The following is a 25,388-nucleotide window of genomic DNA, read 5'->3' as shown; positions in this document are numbered from 1 at the left end:
AATTTAAGCCCCTTACCTATTAAAAGAAATGGAGTGGTGGTGGCGGCGTAGTGGCTAAAGCACAGGGCTGTTAATCAGAAGGTCTCTGGTTCGAACCCCACGGCCACCACCATTGTGTCCTTGAGAAAGGCACTTAACTCCAGGTTGTTCCGGGGGAGGATTGTCCCTGTAATAATTGCACTGCAAGTCGCTTTGGATAAAAGCGTCTGCCAAATGCATAAATGTAAATGTAAATGTAAATTCAGTTTCAAAGTTGTTGTGGGGCCCCCTGGACATTTGGGCACCTAGAATCGTTACCACCTTTCACCCCACTAGCTACGGCCCTGGGTGTAATTTCTTCTTACTCAAGCTACGCCAGTGTTTGTTTTCAATTTAAGCTTGATTTAGTCAATCTTGCATTTTCACATAGTTCAGATTTAAGCGGAATTTAATGTAAATTAATTAACGTGCCAAAAGGGGAATTTGTCTTGGACTGTCTGCATACTTATAAAACACACAATCACTGCCATAAACAAAAACTATAAATCAATTGCAAGTGAAATAGTAGTACCATATAAAATGTCATATTACATGTACACCATAACACAACAAAAATACCTGGCAAAACATCACACAGCAATAAAGAACATCCAAATAAAAACCTATAACAAATAGACTACTATATACAGTATGTGTGTAACATATATATATATATATATATACATACATACACACACATACAAACACACACACACACACACACAGTATATTTGCACACAGTCACACACACATACTATATATGTACATTATATATTAGAATAAACTAATATCTGTTACAGTATATTGCATAGCTAAATCTCTGCCATAAAAACTATTCCAAAAAAGGACCAAAAACCATCAGTTTAGAGTGCCATCCAAAAAGGGCCACAAGATCAGTTGATGTGGATATAATATCGGTCAATATTTACATAAGCTAAGCCACCCAAACACTCATGGAGACAAAAAAAAACCAAAACAAAATCTCAGAAAAAAGCAGCTTCTCCAAACAAAGCATGCTCTTAAATGGGCAAACACTTCCTGGTACCATGTGGTAGGCCCATCGGGACAGTTTACACTGCCTTGCTTCATTGGTCAAACATATTACACCCAGTGAGACACTATGGCAGTTGTGTAGTGACACTGCTAATGATTCACTGCACACACACTATTTTTGTCCTCATCTCACACTGACCACAAGCTTAAAAAAAATTTAAGGCACACAAGGAAACATATAAAACACTCCCCAGTAAACATTTAACATGCTTATTGCTCTCTTCAGATAATGTTGTGTGCAATACATTTACTAAGTTTTTTTAGAACTCTGCTCTAAATAAGTCCATTCAACCAGACTGAATATGCACCATGTATCAAAGGTCACTTACGCCTTATCAGAACCCTGTGATCTTTGCTACTATTTAAAGCCTTAATTGAAAAGTCCACCCAAAAAAAAAAAATCTAATTCTGCCATAATTTAATCACTCTTAAAAAGGACAAAAAAAGCATCATAAAAAAAGGTCAATGCTTGTGCACTAATTCCATGTCTTCTGAATACATACCATAGCTTTGTGTAAGTAACAGACCAAAATGTAATTGATTATTCACTTAGAATTTTTCTTTTCACCGCAGCTCACAAATTCCATTTGCACTCTCTGCACATTCAAGTTTAATGCATCGTTATCAGGTGTAAACGAGAACCAATTGCATCATCAAGTTACATTGACGTCATACCTGGTGACACATCTTCATGTGTCATATTTGAATACATATTAAAGAAATTTGAGAACTCCTGGTCACTATATGATTGATATGCATCTCATTCTAAACTACTCATTCAGTGTTCCATGAAAGGCAGAAAGTCATATCGGTTTGGAACGACATGAGTGAGTCAATTATGACATAATTGTCATTTTTGGGTGAAATAATCCTTTTTAAAAAAAAAAAAATTATAATATATTACACACACACACACAAACACACAATCCGGAAGTATTCACAGCATTTCACTTTTTCCACATTTTGTTATGTTACAGTCTTATTCTAAAATGGATTAAATTCATTATTTTCCTAAATTCTACAAACAATACCCCATAATGACAACGTGAAAGAAGTTTGTTAAAAAAAAAAAAAGAAAAAACACACGTACATAAGTATTCACATCCTTTGCTCAATACTTTGTTGAAGCACCTTTGGCACCAATTACAGCCTCAAGACTTTTTGTGCATGATGCTACAAGCTTGGCACACCTATTTTTGGGCAGTTTCTCCCATTCTTCTTTGCAGGACCTCTCAAGCTCCATCAGGTTGGATGGGGAGCGTCGGTGCACAGATCTCTCCAGAGATGTTTAATCGGGTTCAAGACCGGGCTCTGGCTGGGCCACTCAAGGACATTCACAGAGTTGTCCTGTAGCCACTCCTTTGTTATCTAGGCTGTGTGCTTAGGGTCGTTGTCCTGTTGGAAGATGAACCTTCACCCCAGTCTGAGGTCCAGAGTGCTCTGGTGCAGGTTTTCATCAAGGATGTCTCTGTACATTGCTGTATTCATCTTTCACTCTATCCTGACTAGTCTCCCAGTTCCTGCCGCTGAAAAACATCCCAACAGCATGATGCTGCCACCACCATGCTTCACTGTAGGGATGGTATTGGCCAGGTGATGAGCGGTGCCTGGTTTCCTCCAGACATGATGCTTGCCATTCAGGCCAAAGAGTTTAATATTTGTTTCATCAGACCAGAGAATTTTGTTTCTCATGGTCTGAGAGTCCTTCAGGTGCCTTTTGGCAAACTCCAGGTGGGCTGTCATGTGCCTTTTACTGAGGAGTGGCTTCCGTCTGGGCACTCTAACATACAGGCCGGATTTGTGCAGTGCTGCAGAGATGGTTATTCTTCTGGAAGTTTCTCCTCTCTGCACAGAGAAACACTGGAGCTCTGTCACAGTGACCATCGTGTTCTTGGTCGCCTCCCTGACTAATGCCCTTCTCCCCCGATCGCTCAGTTTGGCCAGGTGGCCAGCTCTAGGAAGAGTCCTGGTGGTTCCAAACTTCTTCCATTTACGGATGATGGAGGCCACTATGCTCACTGGGACCTTCAATGCTGCAGATATTTTTCTGTAACCTTCCCCAGATCTGTGCCTCGATACAATCCTGTCTCGGAGGTCTACAGACAATTTCTTGAACTTCATTGGCTTGGTTTGTGCTCTGACATGCACTGTTAACTGTGGGACCTTATATTGACAGGTGTGTGCCTTCCAAATCATATCCAATCAACTGAATTTACCACAGGTGGACTCCAATCAAGTTGTAGAAACATCTCAAGGATGATCAGTGGAAACAGGATGCACCTGAGCCCAATTTTGAGTGCCATGGCAAAGGCTGTGAATACTTATGTACATGTGTTTAATACATTTACAAAGATTTCAAACAAACTTCTTTCACATTGTCACTATGGGGTATTGTTTGTAGAATTTTGAGGAAAATAATAAATGTAATCAATTTTGGAATAAGGCTGTAACAGAACAGAATGTGGGAAATACTTTGAATACTTTCTGGATGCACTGTGTGTAATATACAACCATCACAACCATCAATCTGTATTTAAAATAAGGATAAGATTACATTCACTGAATTAAATACATTAATGCCATGTTTGATGGCAGTATGACCTGAACGCTGTTTCTGGCACAGACATCTGCTTATTTTTTAATCCACAGTGAGACAAGTGAGGCCATAGAGTCTGCGTGTTCTGCTGTCTAAGGGCTTTTCATGCTGTCTATGACACCAACAAACCCTCCTCACCCTCTAGATTAAAGAGAGCAGGAGGGGGGGGCCTGGTTAGCTCAGCGAGTATTGATGCTGACTACCACCCCTGGAGTTGCATGTTTGAATCCAGGGTGTGCTGAGTGACTCCAGCCAGGCCTCCTAAGCAACCAAATTGGCCCAGTTGCTAGGGAGGGTAGAGTCACATGGGGTAACTTCCTCATGGTCGATATAATGTGGTTCTTGCTCCGGTGGGGTGCGTGGTGAGTTATGTGTGGATACCGCGGAGAATAGCGTGAAGGTAGTAATCAGAGGAAATTCGCTCAACAAGTCATGTGATAAGATGCACGGATTGACTGTCTCAGACGTGGATGCAACTGAGATTCGTCCTCCGCCACCCAGATTGAGGCGAGTCACTACGCCACCACAAGGACTTAAAGCACATTGGGAATTCCAAATTGGGGAGAAAAAGGGAGAAAATAAATTTATAATATAAATAAAAAAGTTCCAATATTATTCCCATGACGATGTAATCCTGGTAAACCAGTAAGTAATTTTATCACACTTAAATAAGGCAGTACAGAAATGGTATCACTCTAAAATCATGCTAACATGTATAATGTTTATATCTTGTAGTTAATGGTAATACTTTTGAAACTGTGTGTATTTGAATATTTTTGGACAGGCCCCCATTGCAAGTGCTTTAATACTACATACAATACAATCATGATTTTTGCTCCTTTTTTAAATAAACGAGGGACCCTTTCCTTTAATGAAAGCAGAGAAAGAGAGTGAAATATTGCAAACAGAGAAAGTACAAATTTTGTAATGGGGAGAAAAAAAAAGAAAAGAAAAAAAACAGTAAAGATAGTAACGGTTTTAGAAAATAAAATCTGTTAATAATTGAAAAGTTTAATTAATGGAACAGATTATGTCAGTCTGTGTTGCATGATTTAAATTGTTGGATACAGTCGAGAAGGTAAAGACTTTTTAAAGATGCATAATTTTAAAAGGTGCACCAAGTAATTTTTTCCTCATTAAAAAATGTACTCCTATAAACACTATTGTAATTTTGAATATTTGTATAAAATCATAAACACACACATGAGATAGACTTATAAAAACTCTTATTTTACATGGCAATGGTACCCTCCATGTTAGGATCACATGATCAGCTGAATACCACTCACATCAAATCGCAGTAAGCACCCATTATTCAACACTTTTACTCATGGATTATATTAATCATGGCTGACTATGAATAGTACATTTCTATAATGGCATCTAAAGCTGAAAACTATTGATTTTGAATAGTGTTACATCCAAACCACTAGGTGTCAGTGTAAGTCCAAGATGGCACAAACAAACAAAAAAAGTTTACATACATAACGCGAGTTCTTGTGTAACATTGTTGGTAGCAATCATCAGTACTCAAGGGGGTAACAGAGTTACCTGAATGTGTTATTATTAATGTAAGTTGCTTTAAATATATTGACTTTAACTTACATGCTCAGCAATATTTTCTTCAAACTGTTGCTCCACCTTGACGGTAGTTTGCTTGGAAGTGAAAACTCATCGTAGACGTGGACAGTTCTATCTAATAGTGGCCCTTGTGGCAACGTTGAGAATGCAGCGAATTTTTGCGTTGTGTTGCGGTCTGATGAGTTGTGTGCGGTCTAACACATTTGAAAATTAGGCTTATGTAGCTAGAAGCGCCTGCGTTCAGATACTTGCATAGAGTATGTAAAAGGGATGTTCACGCAAAAATGTTACTTATTTTGTTATTTTCTCACACCTTCCTAGATGTGTATGACTTTCTTTTCTATAGTGAATGGTTGCAAAGACTTTGAAGGCCAAAAAAGCATATAAAGGCAGCATAAAAGCAATCCATACGACTCCAGTGGTTTAATCCACATCTTCAATCAATATGATGTGGGTGAGAAACGGATCAATATTGAAGACCTTTTTTACTATAAATCGCCACTTTCATTCTTCTTCTTTTGGCAATTCACATTCTTCATGCATAACATGGCAATATGCATGAAGCAGAGAGCAGAATTTATAGTAAAATTATAGTAAAATCATATTGATATGATTCTCACCCACACTTAACATTTTGAGTCGTATGGATTACTTTTATGCTGCCATTGTGTGCTTTTTTTTACGCTTCAACGTTTTGAACCATGATCACTTGCATTCAACCTAAACCTAAAGAGCTGTGATATTCTTCTGTTCAGCAGAAGAAAGAAAGCCATACACATCTGGGATGTCTTGAGGGTGAGTAAATGATGAGAGAATTAAAAAATGGGCTAGTTTGATATGGCAGGAGAAGGAGTTACAGGAAGAATTTAGAACAGAAATAGAATGACCTGAATAAGCATTAAAGCGATAGTTCACCCAAAAATGACAATTCTGTTCTCATTTTCTCGTCCTCATGAAAACGTGCAAATGATGGTTGCCACCTTAAACTAATCTTGAATACTGTCTGATAAAAAAAAACATTCTGTAGGACATTTACTGTGCTCTTTTAGATGACTTATGGCAAATTTCACTGAACATGTAAATTTGTCCCTGCAGATTCTGAGGCTGGCCGAATGCCCCTATGCTAGAATTTCAACAAAAGGATCCCAGCTAACATTTCCTCCTTATGAAACCCATGTTAAGTAGATGCTATTCTTTTAACACTCAGCCACAAGGCAAACCATGCTTGTGTCATTACAGAGCGCCACAATAACATCCTCTCATTTAAAACAGGCTGAACTTACACCCCAGAAGGCATTAATCTAAACATAGCGTTCTAAAGGAAGAAAGGAGAAGGGATATTATGGGATCAGACTTCCTTCAGGAAAATTAGCCGATAAGGACTGCTCACAATAGCATTTCCCACTGTGACCTAACTGTGCAGATTTAAAGCAATAGTACACACAAAACATGAAAATTATATCTAAAATAAACATTTTGCCATACACTGAAAGTGAATAGCGACTGAGGCTAACATGTGTTCCACAGTGAAGACTTTAAATTTATGTCATTTTCCTCGTTGTGAAGTCACAGAGCCACACCAGTTAAATATGCCAAGAAAAAAATCTAATTTATTTAAGCTTTAGACATGCCTTGACTTACACAACATAACAAAAGGCATAAGTTTAATAATGTAATAAAAATCAACAATGCTACTAAATTAAATACTACTAAATGATGGAGGTCACGTGACGCCATGCGAGGAGCGGACATGTGATCGACGAGCTCTGTGCTCATTGCATATTTTTGTATTATTTTCATGTTATAATCCAGTGAAATTCGATACACCCAGTTACATATTTGCTCTGAGGTAAACATGGCAAAGAAATCAAAATCCTCAGGCTCTGAAAGGAGACATTAAAAGACACTTACATGCTCAAGATAAAACCTATGACGGGCATGCAGACCGGGGACTCGATTTGAATGGCGCGGCCAAGGAATTTCAGCGTCAACTGTCCAACATGTCGGACAGATTTGGAGGATCTCGCTGGAATACGCCGCTCGCTTATGGCGATGGAAACAAAATTCTCTGAGTTGGTTACAAGAGTGGCAGATGTTGAGAAACTGATTATCTGGAGTCATCAGAAAGGGAATTATCTGCTAATCTGCTCACAAACAAAATAGACAAGGAAAACATTTTGGAAAAACTTTAAGATAACGAAAATAGGAGCCAAAAGGAACAACATACGGATTGTTGGAATTCCTGAGCATGAAGAAGGCAGAGATATGGTGAAATTCCTGGACGAGCTCTTCCCGAGTCTGCTAGACATAACAGGTTATAAACTGGAAATTGAGCGAGCTCAGAGTCCCGGCTTGCAGATCTGCTGAGGGAGACAGGCCCACATCAATTCTGGCCAAATTTGATAGATTATCCGGTAAAGATCTCGTGTTGCGCCAGGCGAGAAGCAAAGGAAAGCTTTCTTGGAAGAATCAAAATATTTTCTTTTTCCCAAACTTTGCGAATTCGACAAGAGAAACAATCGGTTCAAGGAATGCAAGAAACTCTTTCTTCAACGGAAGATCAGTTTTGCACTAATGTTTTCGGCCAAACTAAGAATAGACACCAAGGATGGCCACAAAGTATTTTTATTTTACAAGCACAGTCCTTCAAAGAAACAATAGGTGAGTAAAACCATTGGTTGTTTCTCGTGTGAGTGGATTGACTTGCTGCATTTTGACTCAACTGTCGGAGGAAGCTAGGCGCCATTTTTGTTTCTTTTTGTGTTGGCTCTGCCAAGCGGCTGGAGTTTGTTTTGTGGAAAAACACTTTTCCTTAAAGAAACGTATGCGTTGATGGAAGATCGCTTTTACAATGAAGTTCCCGGCCTGATTGCGAATGGACACTATGGATGACCACAAAATATCTACATGCCCAAACAAAGGATGTCTTTTATAAAGTTGTCGGACTGAATAAGTCATGGTGTATTTTTTTTATGTGGCCTCCAGAGTGAATTTGTCTCTTGACCATCCGAGGAACCGGGACACCAGTTTATTTTTTTTTTGTGTTGGTTCCACCTAGCGGCTGGAGCTTGTTTTGTTGAATAACACAGCTTCGGGTCAGTTGTGGATGAATCTGTTAATTTTTTGTGCTTAGGCCTCCTGTTGGATGGAGTTTGTTTTGTAGAATATTTTTGCAGGACATATGTATGATTAAATCATCTGCTGCACTCATAAATAGCCAGCTCACTGAAAACTTGTTTGTCTGTCCGAGGAAACTGAATGGCTTTATATTGGTTGGAATTTGTTTTGTGGAGGAAAACACCTTCGAGACAGTTCTGTGAATGAATCTTCACGTTCTTTGTTTTTATTCTGCCTATTGGCTGGGGTTTGTTTTACAAAGTATTTTCTGTTATGTAATTCTGCATCGCAAATTTGTGTGGCAAAATTTAGCAATCCGATGGCAAAGTTGTTGCAGGGGCTCTCGTAGGCATACATGGACCTTTTAAGTTTAGAGGGATTGACGCCGGTTGGCGCTCTCAAGCACAGGGTTAATATGCATGTTTTTCTTTTTTTCGTTTTGTTTGGTTCGTTGCACAAATGGGGAATGTTGTCTGTATAACCTTGTTTTTGACACACAATTTATTTTCTCTATTATATCAAAATGTCAAATATAATATGAGTGGATTGTCTTCATCCACATGGAATGTGAATGTGTTGGGGCACCCCATAAAAAGAAGAAAGGTTATTTATTTTCTTAAGCGTAAGATATATGATACAGTGTTTCTTCAAGAAAGTCATCTTTCCCCACAGGAAGCTGAAAAATTTGGGCAGATATGGGGTGGACATGTTTTTTTAATGCGGGCTCAAGTAAGTGCAGGGGGTTATTATATTATTAAATAAACATCTACAATTTAAATTTCTCAAACAGGTTAAAGATAAATTAGGAAAAGTAATAATTGTTTCAGCAGAAATTCAGGGGCAAAGGTTGATTTTGGCTAATATTTATGCACCTAACGCTGATGGACCAGGGCTTTTTTTTTTATAGACCTTGAAGGGATGTTCCAAGCCGCTGGCACCCCTCATGATATAATATTGGGAGGAAACTTTAATCTTTTGATGGACTCCTTGATCATAGTGAAGCAAAAGTATGTACGCCCCCTAGAGCAACATTGATGCTTCACAGTAGATGTAAAAATCTTGGCATTACAGATATTTGGAGACTTTTGAACTCATCCGGTACGGACTAAACATTCTTTTCATCGGTCCATAAGACTTATTCTAGAATATATATCTGTTGTGGATTTCTCAATTGGAAACATCTTAGTCTCGGATCATGCCTTGGCAAGTTTAGAGATGTTGCCACATACAGAGAAAAATAAATCATATAGCTGGCACTTTAATGTATCCCTTTTGCAAAATTCTGATTTCCAACAAATGTTAAAGACTGAAATCACAGTTTTTATGGAGACCAACTGGACCTCAGTATCCTCTGTGGGCGTGGCTCGGGAGACACTTAAGGCGGTTCTTAGGGGTCGGATCATACAGTATGCCTCACTCACCAAAAAATCCAAAGCATGAGAACTTGTGTAGTTGAAAGGGAATATTAATACTACAAAGAATATTCCTGTACAAACAATATTAGCAGATAATAATTTGCGACAATATACAGATAAGCTAGAGCACCCATGGACAAAGCTTACTTTAAATGTTTGGGCAACGGCGATAAAAGAATTTAATTTGTTGGAATACTCTTCCATCTTTAAATGGATTGCTTATGATTCAGACTTCACTCCAAATCAATCTGATAACAGGTTTAGATTGTGGACAAATAAGGGAATAACTTCTTTTTGCACAATCATTGAGAAAGGTGAAATTTTAAGCTTTCAAGTATTAAAGGAAACGTTTTTATTAGAAAATCAAGATTTCTATAGATACCTTCAGGTTCGAAGTTATTATGATAAAAAAATAAAAGGAAGATACAAAGACAATTTGAATCCACTGATAGATTTGCTTAAGAAGGCATACACATCAGGTACTAGATATAAGATAGTTTCTCAGATATACAAGAGTTTAATAAATATGAAAAAACACTCTACAAGTTACATCAAAGAGAAGTGGTTGAAAGAAAGTGGAATAATTTTCACTGATGAAGAGTGGTCGACTGTATGGAAATTTCAGTGGAAATCAACTAGGTCACTAAATTGGAAGGAGTACTGCTGGAAAAACATTGTTAGATATTTTATAACACCAATACAAACGGCCAAATACAGTAATAACTCTCCAAAATGTTGGCGAATCTGTGGATGCAATGAAGCAAACCATTACCATATATTTTGGGAATGTCTACATATTCAAGAATATTGGAAAGAAATACAGGATGCTCTTGAACATATTTTTAGAGGAGACATGCCTCTAGAATGCAAATTACTGTATTTTGGTTGTGTATGTTCAGATATTGTAGCAGCAGATAATAAATACCTGATGGGCGTGCTTTTAGCAGCCAGTAAGATGGCAATCACAGGCAAATGGTTAAAACAAGAGAGACCAACACTAGATGACTGGATAGATGTGACCATTGAAATTTATATGATGGAAAAGATAGCTTTTGTTGTTAATTTGAAGAAAGATGTTTTTCTGGAAAAATGGAGGAAATGGGTTGAATATGTATCAGAAAGAAGGTCAGATTTTAATATATAATGTATATGTTAATAATATATGTCTGCATGTATGTTAATAATAATTTTCATAAGTCACTTGAGATTATAATAATAAGTCATTTGAGGTTGTTAAGGATGGAATCTAACTAGGACACATGTTCTCTCCCTGGATGTATATAGTTACCCCCTTTTTTTTTCTTTTTTTTTTTCTTTTGGTACCCTTCTCATTTGTATTTATTTTCTGTTGTAAAAGAAAAAAAAGTTATACTTTGAAACAATTAAACAAACCTGGAGTACAATATATATTTAAAACGCATTAGGTAAATGTACATACCTGTATTTGTAAAGACACTTTGTGATTGCATTGAGCACTATATGTAACCTGAAATGATTGTACATGATTGTATATGATTGTACTCAAATGAATGATCAAAATAAACACAAAATAACAAAAAAAGAAAGGGAATATTAAAAGTGCCGAGGCAGAGCTGAAGCACCAAATTTCGCCTAATGGCCTCAGGGAATTGACCAAATTGAAAAACAGATATAATACTATTTTATCGCAGAAGGTGGAGTTTTGGTTATTCAGGGCAAGATAGTCATACTTTGAGTCGGGGGACAAAGCAGGGAAGCTTTTGACTGGTTATATAAAACAGAGAGTCTTTTTCTACCATTCCCTCAGTGAAATCTGCTAGTGGTGAAATATTTACCTCAGCCATTGATATTAATAATGCTTTTAAAGAATTCTATCTATATCTTTATAGTTCAACATTTTCATCTACTGATGAGAATATTAGAAACTTTGTGGTACCATTAGAAATTCCTAAACTGACAACAGACCAAAAAAATTATCTTGATTCTGAGATAACCATGGATGAGCTTGACGAGGTAATTAAGGCCTTACCTACAGGCAAGGATCCGGGGCCAGATGGTTTTGCTGCTGAATTTTTTACATTTTATGCTACAGAATTGGCTCTACTTGATAGAAGTTTAAAAGGAAGAATTAAAGAATAGAAAGCTTTCCCCAACCATGACAAAAGCCTGGATCAGTCTGATTCTTAAAAAGGACAAATATCCAAGTGAGTGTAAAAGTGACCATCCAATTTCACTGATCCAGCTAGATGTAAACATTTTGGCAAAGATTTTGGCTAACTGATTAAGTTATGACAGCTCTTATACATATAGATCAGCTGGGGTTTATTCGAGGCCATAGCTCTTCTGATATTATTAGGTGTTTCATCAATATCATGTGGTCGGTAACGAATGATCAGTCTCCGGTCGCTGCCATCTCACATAACGTCATAAAGGCATTTGAAATGGTAGAATGGGATAATCTTTTTAAGATTTTGGAAATGTTAGGGTTCAGGAGTACATTTATTGGTTGGATTAAGTTACTTTATAGACAACCTGTAGCAGCAGTATACGCAAATGGATTAATTTCAGATTATTTTACTCTGAATAGGGGCACTCCGCAGGGTTGCCTTTACCCTGAACAATTATTGTTCCGTCTTGCCATGGAACCATTAGCAGCCGTGATAAGAAAGGAGGATAATTTTCCAGGGGTGATTGCGGGAGGTGTGGCGCATAAGCTTCTGCTTTATGCAGATGATATTTTATTATTAGTCTCTGACACTACTAGATCTGTGCCTTGCCTCCACATAATTATTAATTCCTTTTCCAAATTCTCAGGATACAAAGTCAATTGGGCTATTGGACAGCGTACTGTCCAGTAGCAGCCTTCCAGTGGCCCAAACAGGGCATTATGTATTTGGGTAGTTTATTCCCAGCAAATTTGTCTGATGTAGTTATAGTTAAATTTGACCCTTTAATAAAAAGATTATATAAATAATATAAAGATAAAAAGTGTGTATATAGAGACGCAAGGGTGCATCTTATACAATTCAAGATTCTACATAGATTCTATTGGATCCACTCTAGACTGTATAGGCTTGGTCTTAAAGACACACCTACCTGCTGGCATTGCCAACCGGAGGATGGAGACATGGCCCATGTTTTTTGGGGCAATGGTGGCTCAGTGGTTGAGGCTCAGGGTTACTGACCAGAAGGTTGGGGGTTCAAGCCCCAGCACCACCAAGATGCCACTGTTGGGCCCTTGAGCAAGGCACTTAACTCCAGGTTGCTCCAGGGGGATTGTCCCTGTAATAAGTGCACTGTAAGTCGCTTTGGATAAAAGCGTCTGCCAAATGCGTAAATGTAAATTTGTATATTGTGTGCGTGCGTGCGTGCGTGCGTGTGTATATATATGCATGCGTATGTTTTTTTTTTTTACTCTTTATATGTGCATACTAATGCAAGACCACTGGGATGTTCATTTGGGGTCGGGTGGGGTTCTTGATGGGGAGGGGTAGTAGTGGGAGTTAATGTTGATTCATTGTATATATATGTTTTGTTTTGTTAATCATAAAAAAAACTATGACTATATATCTAATAATGATTAATTGTATTAAATCAGAATGAAAATTTTTGTCTACACAGAAGAAAGAGAATCAAGAGGGTTTGGAACAACATGTTAGGATGAGTATATGATGACAGATTTTCATTTCTCATGAACCATTCCTTAATCATTTTCACATACATTTATTTTGGTGTGAAAAAAAATGTATACCTTTAGGCTTTATAATTGGATGCCTTGCCTGACAGTTAATGACAGTCAAAGTCTTGTACAGTCAAATCTGTAACACATTTCAGTTTAATTAATCTCAAATAAATTCAATCAAATAGGAGTCAAAAGACAGCTGAGATACTGTGTGAACAGAAAATGAGTAAACGCTCTGACCAACCGAACTCCTGTGCCTGACCCAGAGATCAAGGCGCATGTGTCACGAGTCTCGCTAATCCATGTCACTGTCCTAGTTTTAAACATGAGAACTGAATTAAGCATGCTTGAGTCAAACATGATGTGGGAAGTGTCATTGTTACCATACCAAAAATCAAGCAAATATGCACTGCTGCAACAAATGAGGCATTGCTGTTTCAGACTTGAAACCCACCAGTAGGGCAGTCGACTGCAGATTCATTCATGTGACCTACATTTCCTGATAGCTCTCTCTATGTGGGGAGGGGTAAGACCCCCAGAGAAGTGAGAAGAGTGCATGAACAATATGCATCTCTCCATACTTCACAACACACATTTAGACTCAAGCACACAAATACTGGCTGCATTATTCAAGGCTAGCACACTATAAATGATAAATACAATATATTGTACTGCTCTTTATTTGTGCTCTTCTTTTGGATGTTTTTTAGTTTGTTTTCTGGCACCATTCTGAGTAAATTCTAGAGACTGTTGTCCCAGGATATCAGTAGTTACAGAAATACTCAAACCAGCCCGTCTGGCACCAACAATCATCCATGTGATTATCTAATACAGCCAATCATGTGGAAGCAGTGCAGTGCATATAATCAAGCAGATAAAGGTCAGGAGCTTCAGTTAATCTTCACACCAACCATCAGAATGGGGAAAAATTTGATTGTTGGTTCCAGATGGGCTGGTTAGAGTATTTCTGTAACTGTTGATCTCCTGGGATTTTCAGAATCCCAGAATCCTTGGCCATCAAACTCAGCTCATCGGTTTCAGTATCTGCATCTCTAAACCACAAAAGCTTTTTAACAGCTGCTCGATACATGGGCATCCATTAGGAAATACAGGATTCACTCACAAAGAATCCCTCTGAAATTAACTGTTTCATGCAAAGAATTTAAACTTATTATTATACACATTAAGATTCTACCTACCTGTGTGCATACAACTGAATTCGTGAAGGCTTTTTGAAATCTATAATGGATATTAACCTAAACTGTGGTAGAGTTTTGTTCCATCCTATATGAGTGTAATGGTAGCCAGCTGGTAGGTATGGTAGGTGCGATAGGTGCGATGTGTAAACCTCACTCCCCTGGCATCAAGAGGCGAACAAGTGAATGATGCTTGTGGCTGTAGCCTTTAGCCTCCTTGTTAGCCCAACCCGCCTCCCATGCCATAGACATGGGTTTGATTCCGTTCAAAGCAGATTGAGCAGTACCGGTTACATGAGCACTACTAGAACTTGGACTGAGTGACAGCAACTGATAATAAGAAGGTGTCCATGGTCTAAGGTTCACTGAACTGAAGCTGAATTTAAAAGGCTATCAGTAACTGTTCTGTAAACATGATGGCTTGTACATTGCAATAAACATTACTTTTATGGTATTGGCAAACATGCATTAGTGCATTGCTTCAGACAACTGAAAAATGGTGTGCATCATAACAAACATGCACACTGTATAGGGTCAGCTGTGATTTTCACAATAGCATTCAAGACAATTATTGTTACATAGTATGCACATAAGTTTGATTCATTGTATCCATTAAATAAAAACAAATAATACAGTTTTGTGTTAACCAACCTATTCAAACGCATCATTTGTTTTAGCTCTCGGTTATCTTTCTGCTGTTGCTGTGAACAGTTTTCAAAGAGCTCGTTGGTGATACATGGGTCAATGGGTCAATAACGTGGTGCTCATTTTTGGTTATTCAAAAATATATAAAAAATGCAATTCATACAAAACAATTATTTGACTACACCTTAACTAGACTAACTGTTTGAAGTTTTGAAATTACATGAAAAACATATTGTACATTTTAAGATTTAGGCATTTCAATTTCTTAATAAAAAAAGTGTCATAGTTTAATGTTTAAAGTTTTATTTTATTTTTTTTACATTAAAGATTACTTCGATTTTGAGTATGAAATTGAAATGTGTAAATTTTAAAATCAGGCAAAAATATTTTTATAAATTTATTTTTGAATTTGACAGACATTTTTATAAAAAGGCAAATTTTGTTCAGGTCAGCGGGAGAAACTTCTTTATATTTGTTACTCAAACATTAATTTGTGTAATATATATACATAGTACCTTGAAAAATGTGTTTAAAACGTTTTTTAAATGAATTAAGTTGTGTATGTGTATGTGTAGACTCACTGGTATTGAAGGTGCAAGGAAATTAGGCCTATTTTAAAGGGAAAGTTCACCCAAAAATGGAAATCATCATTTACTCACCCTCAAGCCATCCCAGACGTGTAGGAGAAGAATATTTCAGCTCTGTAGGTCCTTAAATGAATGGTGACCAGAACTATTTATTTCCAAAAATAACATAAAGGCAGCATAAAAGTAATGAAAACAACTCTATAAAATATTACCCCTTTTTTCCTATAAATCTTGACAGCAGTCTTCTTGTCTCATGATTTCAAGCTCGATTACACTTCTTATAGCACTATCTAACACTCTGCTTATATGTCAAGCACTAGGAAGTGTAATCAAACTTGAAATTATAATTGTGCCTAGAGACGATGGCAATGGCAAAAAGTACAGCAAAAAAAAGTGTTACATTTTGGTCGGTTTTCACACAAAACTAATTGGATTACTTCAAAAGGCATGGATTTATACACTAGATTCAAATGGATTACATTTATGCAACCTTTATGTGTTTTTATCATTTCAAAGTTTTGGTCGCCGTTCACTTGCGTTGTATGGACAAACAGAGATGAGATATTCATCAAAAAAATCTTCATTTGTGTTTGTGAAGAAGAAAGTCATACACATCTGGGATGGCACGAGGGTGAGGAAATGATTAGAGGATTTTCATTTTTGGGTGAACTGTCCCTTTTACAAACATTTAAAAAATCAACATGGAACATAAAACATGACATTTCAACGAACTTGACACGCTTTAAATACAATATTTAAAAAGTACTTCTCCTTTTTATCACCCCGGACAACCTTATTTGATAATGATTCACATGCCAACAATTCCTTACCTGACTGCGCTCAAAGCTTTCCTTTTCAACTTCCAAACTATTGGCACCGCCAGTGCGACGGCTGAGCACTTTGGGAATGGGGTTCGGGACTTGCTGCATGGAACTCTTCACGCGATCCATTCTGGAGAGAAAATCCCAACTGCGCGAGAGACCGAGACTTATTAAATCAAAATAAATACAGTGTAAAAAGAGACTTAATCTATGGATGAGCACGAAAATCCAAAGCGCTCGTCGCTCTCACAAAAGGTCATTTTCTAAGTCCACCGCCCATTAATATCATTCCATTGCTATCTGCTGTCTACTCGGGAGCGTGCGTGCAAGTTACGCGTGTGCGCGCACATTCCCAGATCTATAAGCTAGAACCACAACGTAAGGTTGCAGGATATACTATACAGATCAGAGAGTATCCCGCGTAACAAGATGAGGATTAAACTCTTCCCAAAAGCAGCCACGGTAAACGGCTCCTCCCAGCAGTTACAGACAGTGACTGGATGAAAATCATTAGCACCCGCCCATGAAAACAGTTATGTTGACATTTGTTTGGCGAGAGTTCAGAGAACGCATGTTAGTTCTGATTGCACATACATGATTTTGTTAGTTTAGGTGTGACATAATCGTTTTTACTTAGGTAGTAGGTACATAAACATCAAGATTATAGGTAGAAATGTATCAATTTTGGCATATAAATTGGGCAAATATGTGCAAAGTGAGACACTTTTGGAAATTAAAATTTTACTGGCACTTTTAAAATGACCTAAATGCCATATGATGCCCTGATATTAGGCTATAGCTTTATAGAAAGCTAGGATGTCTCCTGCCTTATTCAAAAGGAAATAATACTAATAATAATTTAAATAAATGGTGAAAAGGAACATTTTCAGGCAATATTTGTAAAGTAGGACACTTGTCAAAGTGGGACACATTTCCCCCTCATAAATAAGATAGACAGGGGCCTGTACTTGAGTTTATTGTAAAAAAAAAAAAAAAACATAAAGGCTAGAAGCTAACATAAAGAAATAAGAAATATTCACACGTCAAATCAGCTTTGATTAACATATTCAATTTGTTAACTCTGCTTAAAATATACATTAGGATTAACAATTTGTAATGTTTTTATTTATTTATTATTATTAGTGTAAAACGTTTTGTAAACAGGAAAAATTTCTCTCTGAAAGAAATAAACACAGTTCAGTATTTGATTATAGTGTTATTATGCATGCAGCAGTATATAGGCTGATAGATTTTAAACCTTAGAAAGCACAGTACTGTGCAAAACTTTACTTCACTTGTGAAAAATGTTGCATATTGAGGACGTCTTCAAAAATAATGACATAAATAGTTTTCATTTATCAGTTAACATTATACAAAGTCCAGTAAACATAAAAAAGCTACATCAATATTTGGTGTGACCACTTTTGCCTTTAAAACAGCCCCAATTCTCCTAGGTACACCTGGACACAGTTTTTCTTGGTTGATGGCAGATAGGATGTTCCAAGCTTCTTGGAGAATTCGCCACAGTTCTTCTATCTATTTCAGCTGTCTCAATTGCTTCTGTCTCTTTATGTAATCTCAGAATGACATGATGTTCAGTGGGGGGCTTTGTGGGGGTCATGACATCTGTTGCAGTCTTCTATTCTAATCTTTTCTATTTGCTAAAGTAATGTTTGGGAGTCTAACATTTATATTTCCTATTGACGTACTAAAGCTGAAGATATAAATAACCATCGTAAGACAAATGTTTTTGTGAAACATCTTATGTGCCTTAGACTTTTGCACAGTACTGTACTTCCACAACACTAAGGTACAGATACTCAACTAAAAAAAGGCCATCATATTTGAATGCATGCTACATAAATATTATATATTATTTAATGATATGAATATATGAATATATTATATTATCATCAAGAGAACAAATGTAAATAATTAATTTCCCTGTTAGTGCATGTGCACTTCACTGGACTACACTGCCATATAACCCCTATTATTGCTATGTCAGTTAATGAAAACCTGATGATTCATGTTGTCCCAACATGATTTAAATATGTTCCAAAGAGTGTCTTGTGTGCTTCAATGGAAGTTTCTCAAAAATGCTTACTTTTATTTAGTTACCAAGAAATAGCACAGAATCTTAAATATTTCTTTATTTCTTTATTACATCATATCATTTCTTTGTTGTAAAATAAAAAAACCTTAGTTTTTCATTGTCTGTTTTAGATGAAGTAGGGCCTAAACATTCTCACATTGATCTCACATTGAAGCGCTGAGTTTGGAATGGCATACTACCCATACTAATCTTACTGCTTTTGCCATCTTGTCTAGATATATGAGTAGTATGGTAATATGCACTTCCAATCATTGCTTGACATCCAATGTTAACCTTAGACACTTAAATCAGTAAGGATACTCAAGACAGTTTAAAATAAGGACCACAAAAATTACAAAACATCAGAATATTAGCACCTATTTGTCGAAGTTACATTTATGCATTTATGCATTTGGCATGGCACGCTTTTATCCAAAGCGACTTACAGTGCACTTATTACAGGGATAATCCCCCCGGAGCAACCTGGAGTTAAGTGCCTTGCTCAAGGACTCTAACTCTTCCTTTTTCTATTTTATTTTTTACGCTCCCAGCTTGTAGGTGCGCTTCATGATGACAAAAAACCCTTTGAGCCTGCATGCGTGTGCTTGTCACATCTAGCTATAACTCTCTCCTTGCAGTTACAGTCTCCCTTCCCTCTCGGGCCACAAGGGGGCTCCCTATAACTGGCTAATTGAAAGCTCCCTGAGTCTTACTCACAGCCTTTAGTGTATATATTTTTAATTATTATTATTTTCTCCCCTTTTCTCCCAATTTTGGAATGCCCATTTCCCACTACTTAGTAGGTCCTCATGGTGGCGTGGTTACTTACCTCAATCCGGGTGGTGGAGGACAAGTCTCAGTTGCCTCCGCTTCCGAGACCGTCAATCCGCGCATCTTATCACATGACTCGCTGTGCATTACTCTTCGGAGACTCGCAGCATGAGGAGGCTCATGCTACTCTCCGCAATCCACACACAACTCACCACACATTTACATTCACATTTACATTTATGCATTTGGCAGACGCTTTTATCCAAAGCGACTTACAGTGCACTTATTACAGGGACAATCCCCCAGAGCAACCTGGAGTTAAGTGCCTTGCTCAAGGACACAATGGTGGTGGGTGTGGGGATCGAACCAGCAACCTTCTGATTACCAGTTCATTGCTTTAGCCCACTACACCACCACCACCACTCCATCACACGTCCCATTGAGAGCAAGAACCACTCATCGCGACCACAAGGAGGTTACCCCATGTGACTCTACCCTCCCTAGTAACCGAGCCTATTTGGTTGCTTAGGAGACCTAGCTGGATTCACTCAACACACCCTGGATTCAAATTCACAACTCCAGGGGTGGTAGTCAGCGCCAATATTCGCTGAGCTACACTGGTCTCCAGCTTTTAGAATATATATATATATATATATATATATATATATATATATATATATATATATATATATATATATACTGTATATGGGGGTTGTTGGTGGTGTTGATGTGGGAGGGGTCAAGGAGGCCAATTGTGCCCCCTTTAGTGAGCTGCCGGCGCCCCCCTTTACATGGCGCCCTGTGCATATATTGCATATATTGTTTTTGCGCCTCTGGCTTGTGTGGCCTGGTCGCTTACACCGCTGATAGCGAAAAATGCCCCTGATTTCTGTATTACCCTAGTTTATGCTAAAAAAACAAAAAGCATGAAAGGGGTCTAATATTGCATAAGGATTCCTGGGTGGGTAGCACATGGTGTTTTGATTAACTTAGCATATTAGAAGGCATGGGAACCTACAGTCTGTAACTGTGTCCCATCTCTGAATAGGCAGAGGGCAGATTAAATTTCCCTTCAAAATAAATTCTATCAGATGGCAGAGTCAGAGTTTTGTTTCAGTGATTCAGTAGAATGACGGTGTGAAGTTATGTTGGTCTGGATGTGCCCTGAGTGATCATTATCTTCCCTGCTGTCAGCAGATACCGCAGCCAACTTCACTATGATCAGCTAGGAACTTTGAATACTGGCAGGAAAAGATCTAGAAAAGCAGGTCTCAGGCTATTAATTTATGTATACTGTCCTATTTACTGCAATGCTTTTGTCCTACTCAATGAACTGTCTTTTGTCTTGTCCTGGCACAGTCTGACTCTGTTATTGTATAGTCCATTATTGAACTGCAGCAAAATCAGATGCAACACTGTTAGCCCCACTGACCTATATTAGTCTAGAAATGCTCTGACATGTATTTTAAACATCCAATGACCAAAGCCTTATGAAAATCCTATGCAAAACTATGAAAATAGTATGAGAAGAAATTATTTACTTATTGTATTCATACATTCTGTGTTTAATGTTTGTTTTCAAATTTCCTTTATCTCTTATTCTTATGTCCTGTATTTATCTTGATTAATACTTCACTCTTTATTCAGTTGTTCATCTTTATTTAGTTTTAATCAACAGATTCCAGTGTTATTCAAATCAGTGTAATGCCTAAACTTCCCTAAAAGTCATATCTCATCATCTTATTGTAAAGCCTGTAATAAAACTGATACTTCTTACTGTGTCAAGCTAACAGCATGAGTTATAAAATTATTGCACTTTTTTGATAAATTACGTCAGGTTCTGTTTTTTTATTTTTTTATTTATTTGTTTCTACAAACCACTGTGATCACACCCCAGACAAGCTTTTATAGTTTCCCCCCAAAAAATCATCATTTACTATGTTGTACTTAACCCAAGAGACTTTCGTTCCTTTGTGGAACAAGATGTAAGGCACAATGTACACTCAAAAAATATTTTTGCCTATTTAAGATTTACACATTCCAATTTCATAACAAAATGTAATTAAATTGAAGTTAGTAATGTTTAACAAAATTAATTCAATAAAACTTAAAATGCTTAGTTTTTAAATGATATTTTATTACAGATAATCAATTCAATTTTATGGCTGTTTACATGAAATTGAAATACATAAATATGAAAATTACTTTCTGGGAGTAAAGGACTGACATTACAGTACATTTAGGTAAAAACATTTTAAATAAAAAATTATGAATTTTTGAGTCAAGAATATTAATTAGTGTTCTCAAAATTACACCACATGACCTGAACAAAAAATGTCAAAATATCTGCTATTTTTGTAAACTTCAGACTCAATCTTCAGGGTCTAAGGGACTCTATTCTGTTTTATAATGTTTTTCAATATATACAACAAAATGGCAACCTACATGTTGGTCACACCATGACATTGATTAGGTGGACCAAAGTTATTCAAATATGAATAATTCTAGTACACAGTTGCATCAGAACATTAATTATAAAATTACTATTACAATTTGAATAAAATGCTCCATGTGCAGCATTGACAGCTTTGCAGATCTTTGGCAATACAGCTGTTAGTTTGTCCAGATACTCAGGTCACATGTCACCCCACACTTCCTGTAACACTTGACATAGATGTGGATGTCTTGTTGAGCACTTCTCACGCACCTTACAGTCTAGCTGATCCCACAAAAGCTTGATGGGGTTAAGATCCATAACACTCTTTTCCAATTATCTGTTGTGCAATGTCTGTTTCTTTGCCACACACATTTTATTTTTGTTTTTCTGTTTCAAAAGTGTCTTTTTCTGAGCAATTCTTCCCATAAGGCTGCACCCCTGAGTCTTCTCTTTACTGTTGTACATGAAACTGGTGTTGAGCTGGTAGAATTCAATGAAGCTGTCAGCTGAGGACATGTGAGGCGTCTATTTCTCAAACTAGAGACTCTGATGTACTTATCCTCTTGTTTAGTTGTACATCTGGTCTTCCACATCTCTTTCTGTCCTTGTTAGAGACAGTTGTCCTTTTCTTTGAAGACTGTTTTGTACATCTTTGATTCTGATTCTGCTTCTGAAATCTTCAGTTTTTTTGGAAATTTCAAGTATTGTATATCCTTCATTCCTCAAAACAATGATTGACTGACGAGTTTCTAGAGAAATCGTTTTCTGACTATGCCAGTTTATTGCATACTGTGGCAACTCAAAAACAAACACAAAGACAATGTTAAACTTAATTTAATGAACCAAATAGCTTTCAACTGTGTTTGATGTAATGGCAAGTGATTTTCTAGAACCAAATTATGAATTTATCATGATTACTCAAGAGTAAGGTGTTGGGAGTTATTGCTGCTGGAAATGGGCCTGTCTAGATTTGATCAAAAATGACTTTTTTCAAATAGTGATGATGCTGTTTTACGTCAGTAATGTCCTGACTATACTTTGTGATCAGTTGAATCCCACTTTGGTGAATTAAAGTCCCAATTTCCTTCCGAAACAGCAAAATCTGTACATTAGTCCAAACTTTTTGCTGCCAATGTAGATTAATAAGCGATTATTCTGTATAACTCATGAATTTCAGCTTTTAATGAGACTTTGATTGATTTTTATACTTTAGGCCCCAGAAAAATAAAATAAAAAATACTTTTGAACATGTTTATAATTGTTTTGTGTGAAATGCATTTTTAACATGTATTTCTTTTCTTCTTTTTTTTTTTTTTACTTATTAGGTCTGGACAAAAGCATCACGTCATTGACCCGTAGGCTTATAAAAAAGATGAAAGTGTGATATATCGTGTGTGTTCTTAATAGTAACATCCTTTTATTATTATTATTATTATTATTATTATTATTGGCCTACCCAGATAGCAGAAGATGTTATTTCAACATGGAATTTTGGTTGAAATGGTTGATTTATGGTTATGGTTGAAATGTGTTGGTGAATCAACCACTGAAGAATTGAAAGTTGAAAAAATGTTATTGAATCCACGTTGAATTATGGTTGAATTTAATGGTTGAATTGCAAACATTAGATCAATGTTTAATCAATGCTGTCAAAGTTAAACAGGCGGGACGCACGAGGAGTGGCGGTTACTGCTAGGTGAGACCATTAAGATGAGGGGTTTATATATTTTTAATTATTATATTTTTAATTAAACACAATGCTTGGACGATTGATTGTGATGGTTTTTTTAACATGTATCTTAGGTTATGTGTGTAACCTGTACAGAGAACAAATAAAAAACAAGTAAGAAACCAAAAACATATTTCTTTGGAACGGTCCATATCAGTTTCTAGCTGCTACCGTTAGACCTGCAGTTAGCCAGCGCCATTTCCAGTGACTGCTCATACCCACCCTGCTTGTGGTAAGTTTTAACTGACTTATGTTTTAAAAAAAATAAAAATAAACATGTTGTTTGTTTTGGCACTTTGTCGTTAAATGGAAACTTTATCACTCAATAAGGGAATGACCATGATTGATTTATGTGAATAGTGCTAGAGCTAGTTAGCTAGCAGGTAACGCTAGCTACAATTTAAACAGTTGCTGTAGTGACAACAAGTCAACGATATTGTTGCAAAAGTGCGAGCCGAGTGTGTCACTAGCGAGGAGGGGATCAGATCCGTAACGTTTCAAAGTTAACAGAAAACTTGTAAAATGAGGCGCGGGCGCGATCAAACTGTGTGTGTGTGTGTGTGTGAGAGAGAGAGTGAGGCGCGGGCGCGATTAAACTGTGTGTGTGTGTTTGTGTGTGAGTGAGAGAGAGAGAGAGAGAGAGGCGCGCGGGCGCGATCGAACAGTGGAAACATAAAAACATACTGTCATTTTGTGGACATCATACAGGGACATAAAACAATAAAACACAACATTGTGCTTTTGTCACACTCTAAACTCTTGTCAAACTGTAACCTACAACTGTCACCCAACCAAAAATCTAATCTGTTTGTTTTTAAGTTACATTCTACATTGATTAAAAAAGAAAATCAAATGTGTTTTTAATAGTAGTATTATTTTATACGGAAATCAATTAGTTATAATTCAGATGAGAATAAAGTTAGGGTTAATTAAAATGAAGGAAAACAAATATATTGATCTGAAATATAGCAAATTAATTTTAAATTAATTCAGGTACAATTACCAAACATATCTCAAGGTCTTTTTGTCTTTTTAATAATTTAATTAATAAACGAATTATATAAAACTATTGTCAGTGCACTACAAATAAACTGGTTATATGCCTTTATTAATAAAACTTATTTAAAAAATACAAGGCTTAACACATTTATAAAAATGCCTTCTGCATTTCTTCTGCAAAAAAAAAAAAAAAAATATCGGCCGATATATCGGTTTATCGGATTTTAAAACCAACAAATATTTGTATCGGTATCGGCCTTCAAAATCCTTTATCGGTCGGGCTCTAATTTATACTAGTATCTGGTTATTATGATGATGATTATCATTAGCCGTAGTATTAGTATTATTAATAGTAGATATCTATCTATCTATCTATCTATCTATCTATCTATCTATCTATCTTCTCGGCAGTGTGACAGGAAGCTCACACAGCAGGCCTTCAGTGACATCGTGAAGAACTGGCTACGTTAAGCCCCTTGGTGCAGGAGGCTTAAAGAAAAATTAGATGTAAGTGAATTTGATATTCCTAATATTACTAAATAGCTGTTGCATAAGTTGCTCTGCAAAATGTTTCATCGTGAGTGCTGACATGTTGTCTCTGCTTCTCTCCCACAGTGTCCTCTTCAGATGTGCTATGGCCCTGCACACATACAAGCCCACTCACACA

The 25,388-nt window shown here is 36.9% G+C and overlaps 1 protein-coding gene across 1 annotated transcript in view; it reads right to left on the bottom strand.

The window, feature by feature from the left end:
- Positions 1 to 16,985, bottom strand: part of hip1 (huntingtin interacting protein 1) — a 90,370-nt gene extending 73,385 nt beyond the window's left edge. Inside the window, exon 1 of the mRNA XM_052109723.1 lies at positions 16,700 to 16,985. Coding sequence (XP_051965683.1) covers positions 16,700 to 16,819 — 120 coding nt within the window. The 5' untranslated portion in view covers positions 16,820 to 16,985. The remainder of the gene's footprint in view (positions 1 to 16,699) is intronic.
- Positions 16,986 to 25,388: the final 8,403 nt, after the last annotated feature.

This window comes from Xyrauchen texanus, chromosome 38 (assembly GCF_025860055.1).
Source record: "Xyrauchen texanus isolate HMW12.3.18 chromosome 38, RBS_HiC_50CHRs, whole genome shotgun sequence".
Lineage (NCBI taxonomy): Eukaryota > Metazoa > Chordata > Actinopteri > Cypriniformes > Catostomidae > Xyrauchen > Xyrauchen texanus.
This window is presented reverse-complemented; position numbering and strand designations above follow the sequence as displayed.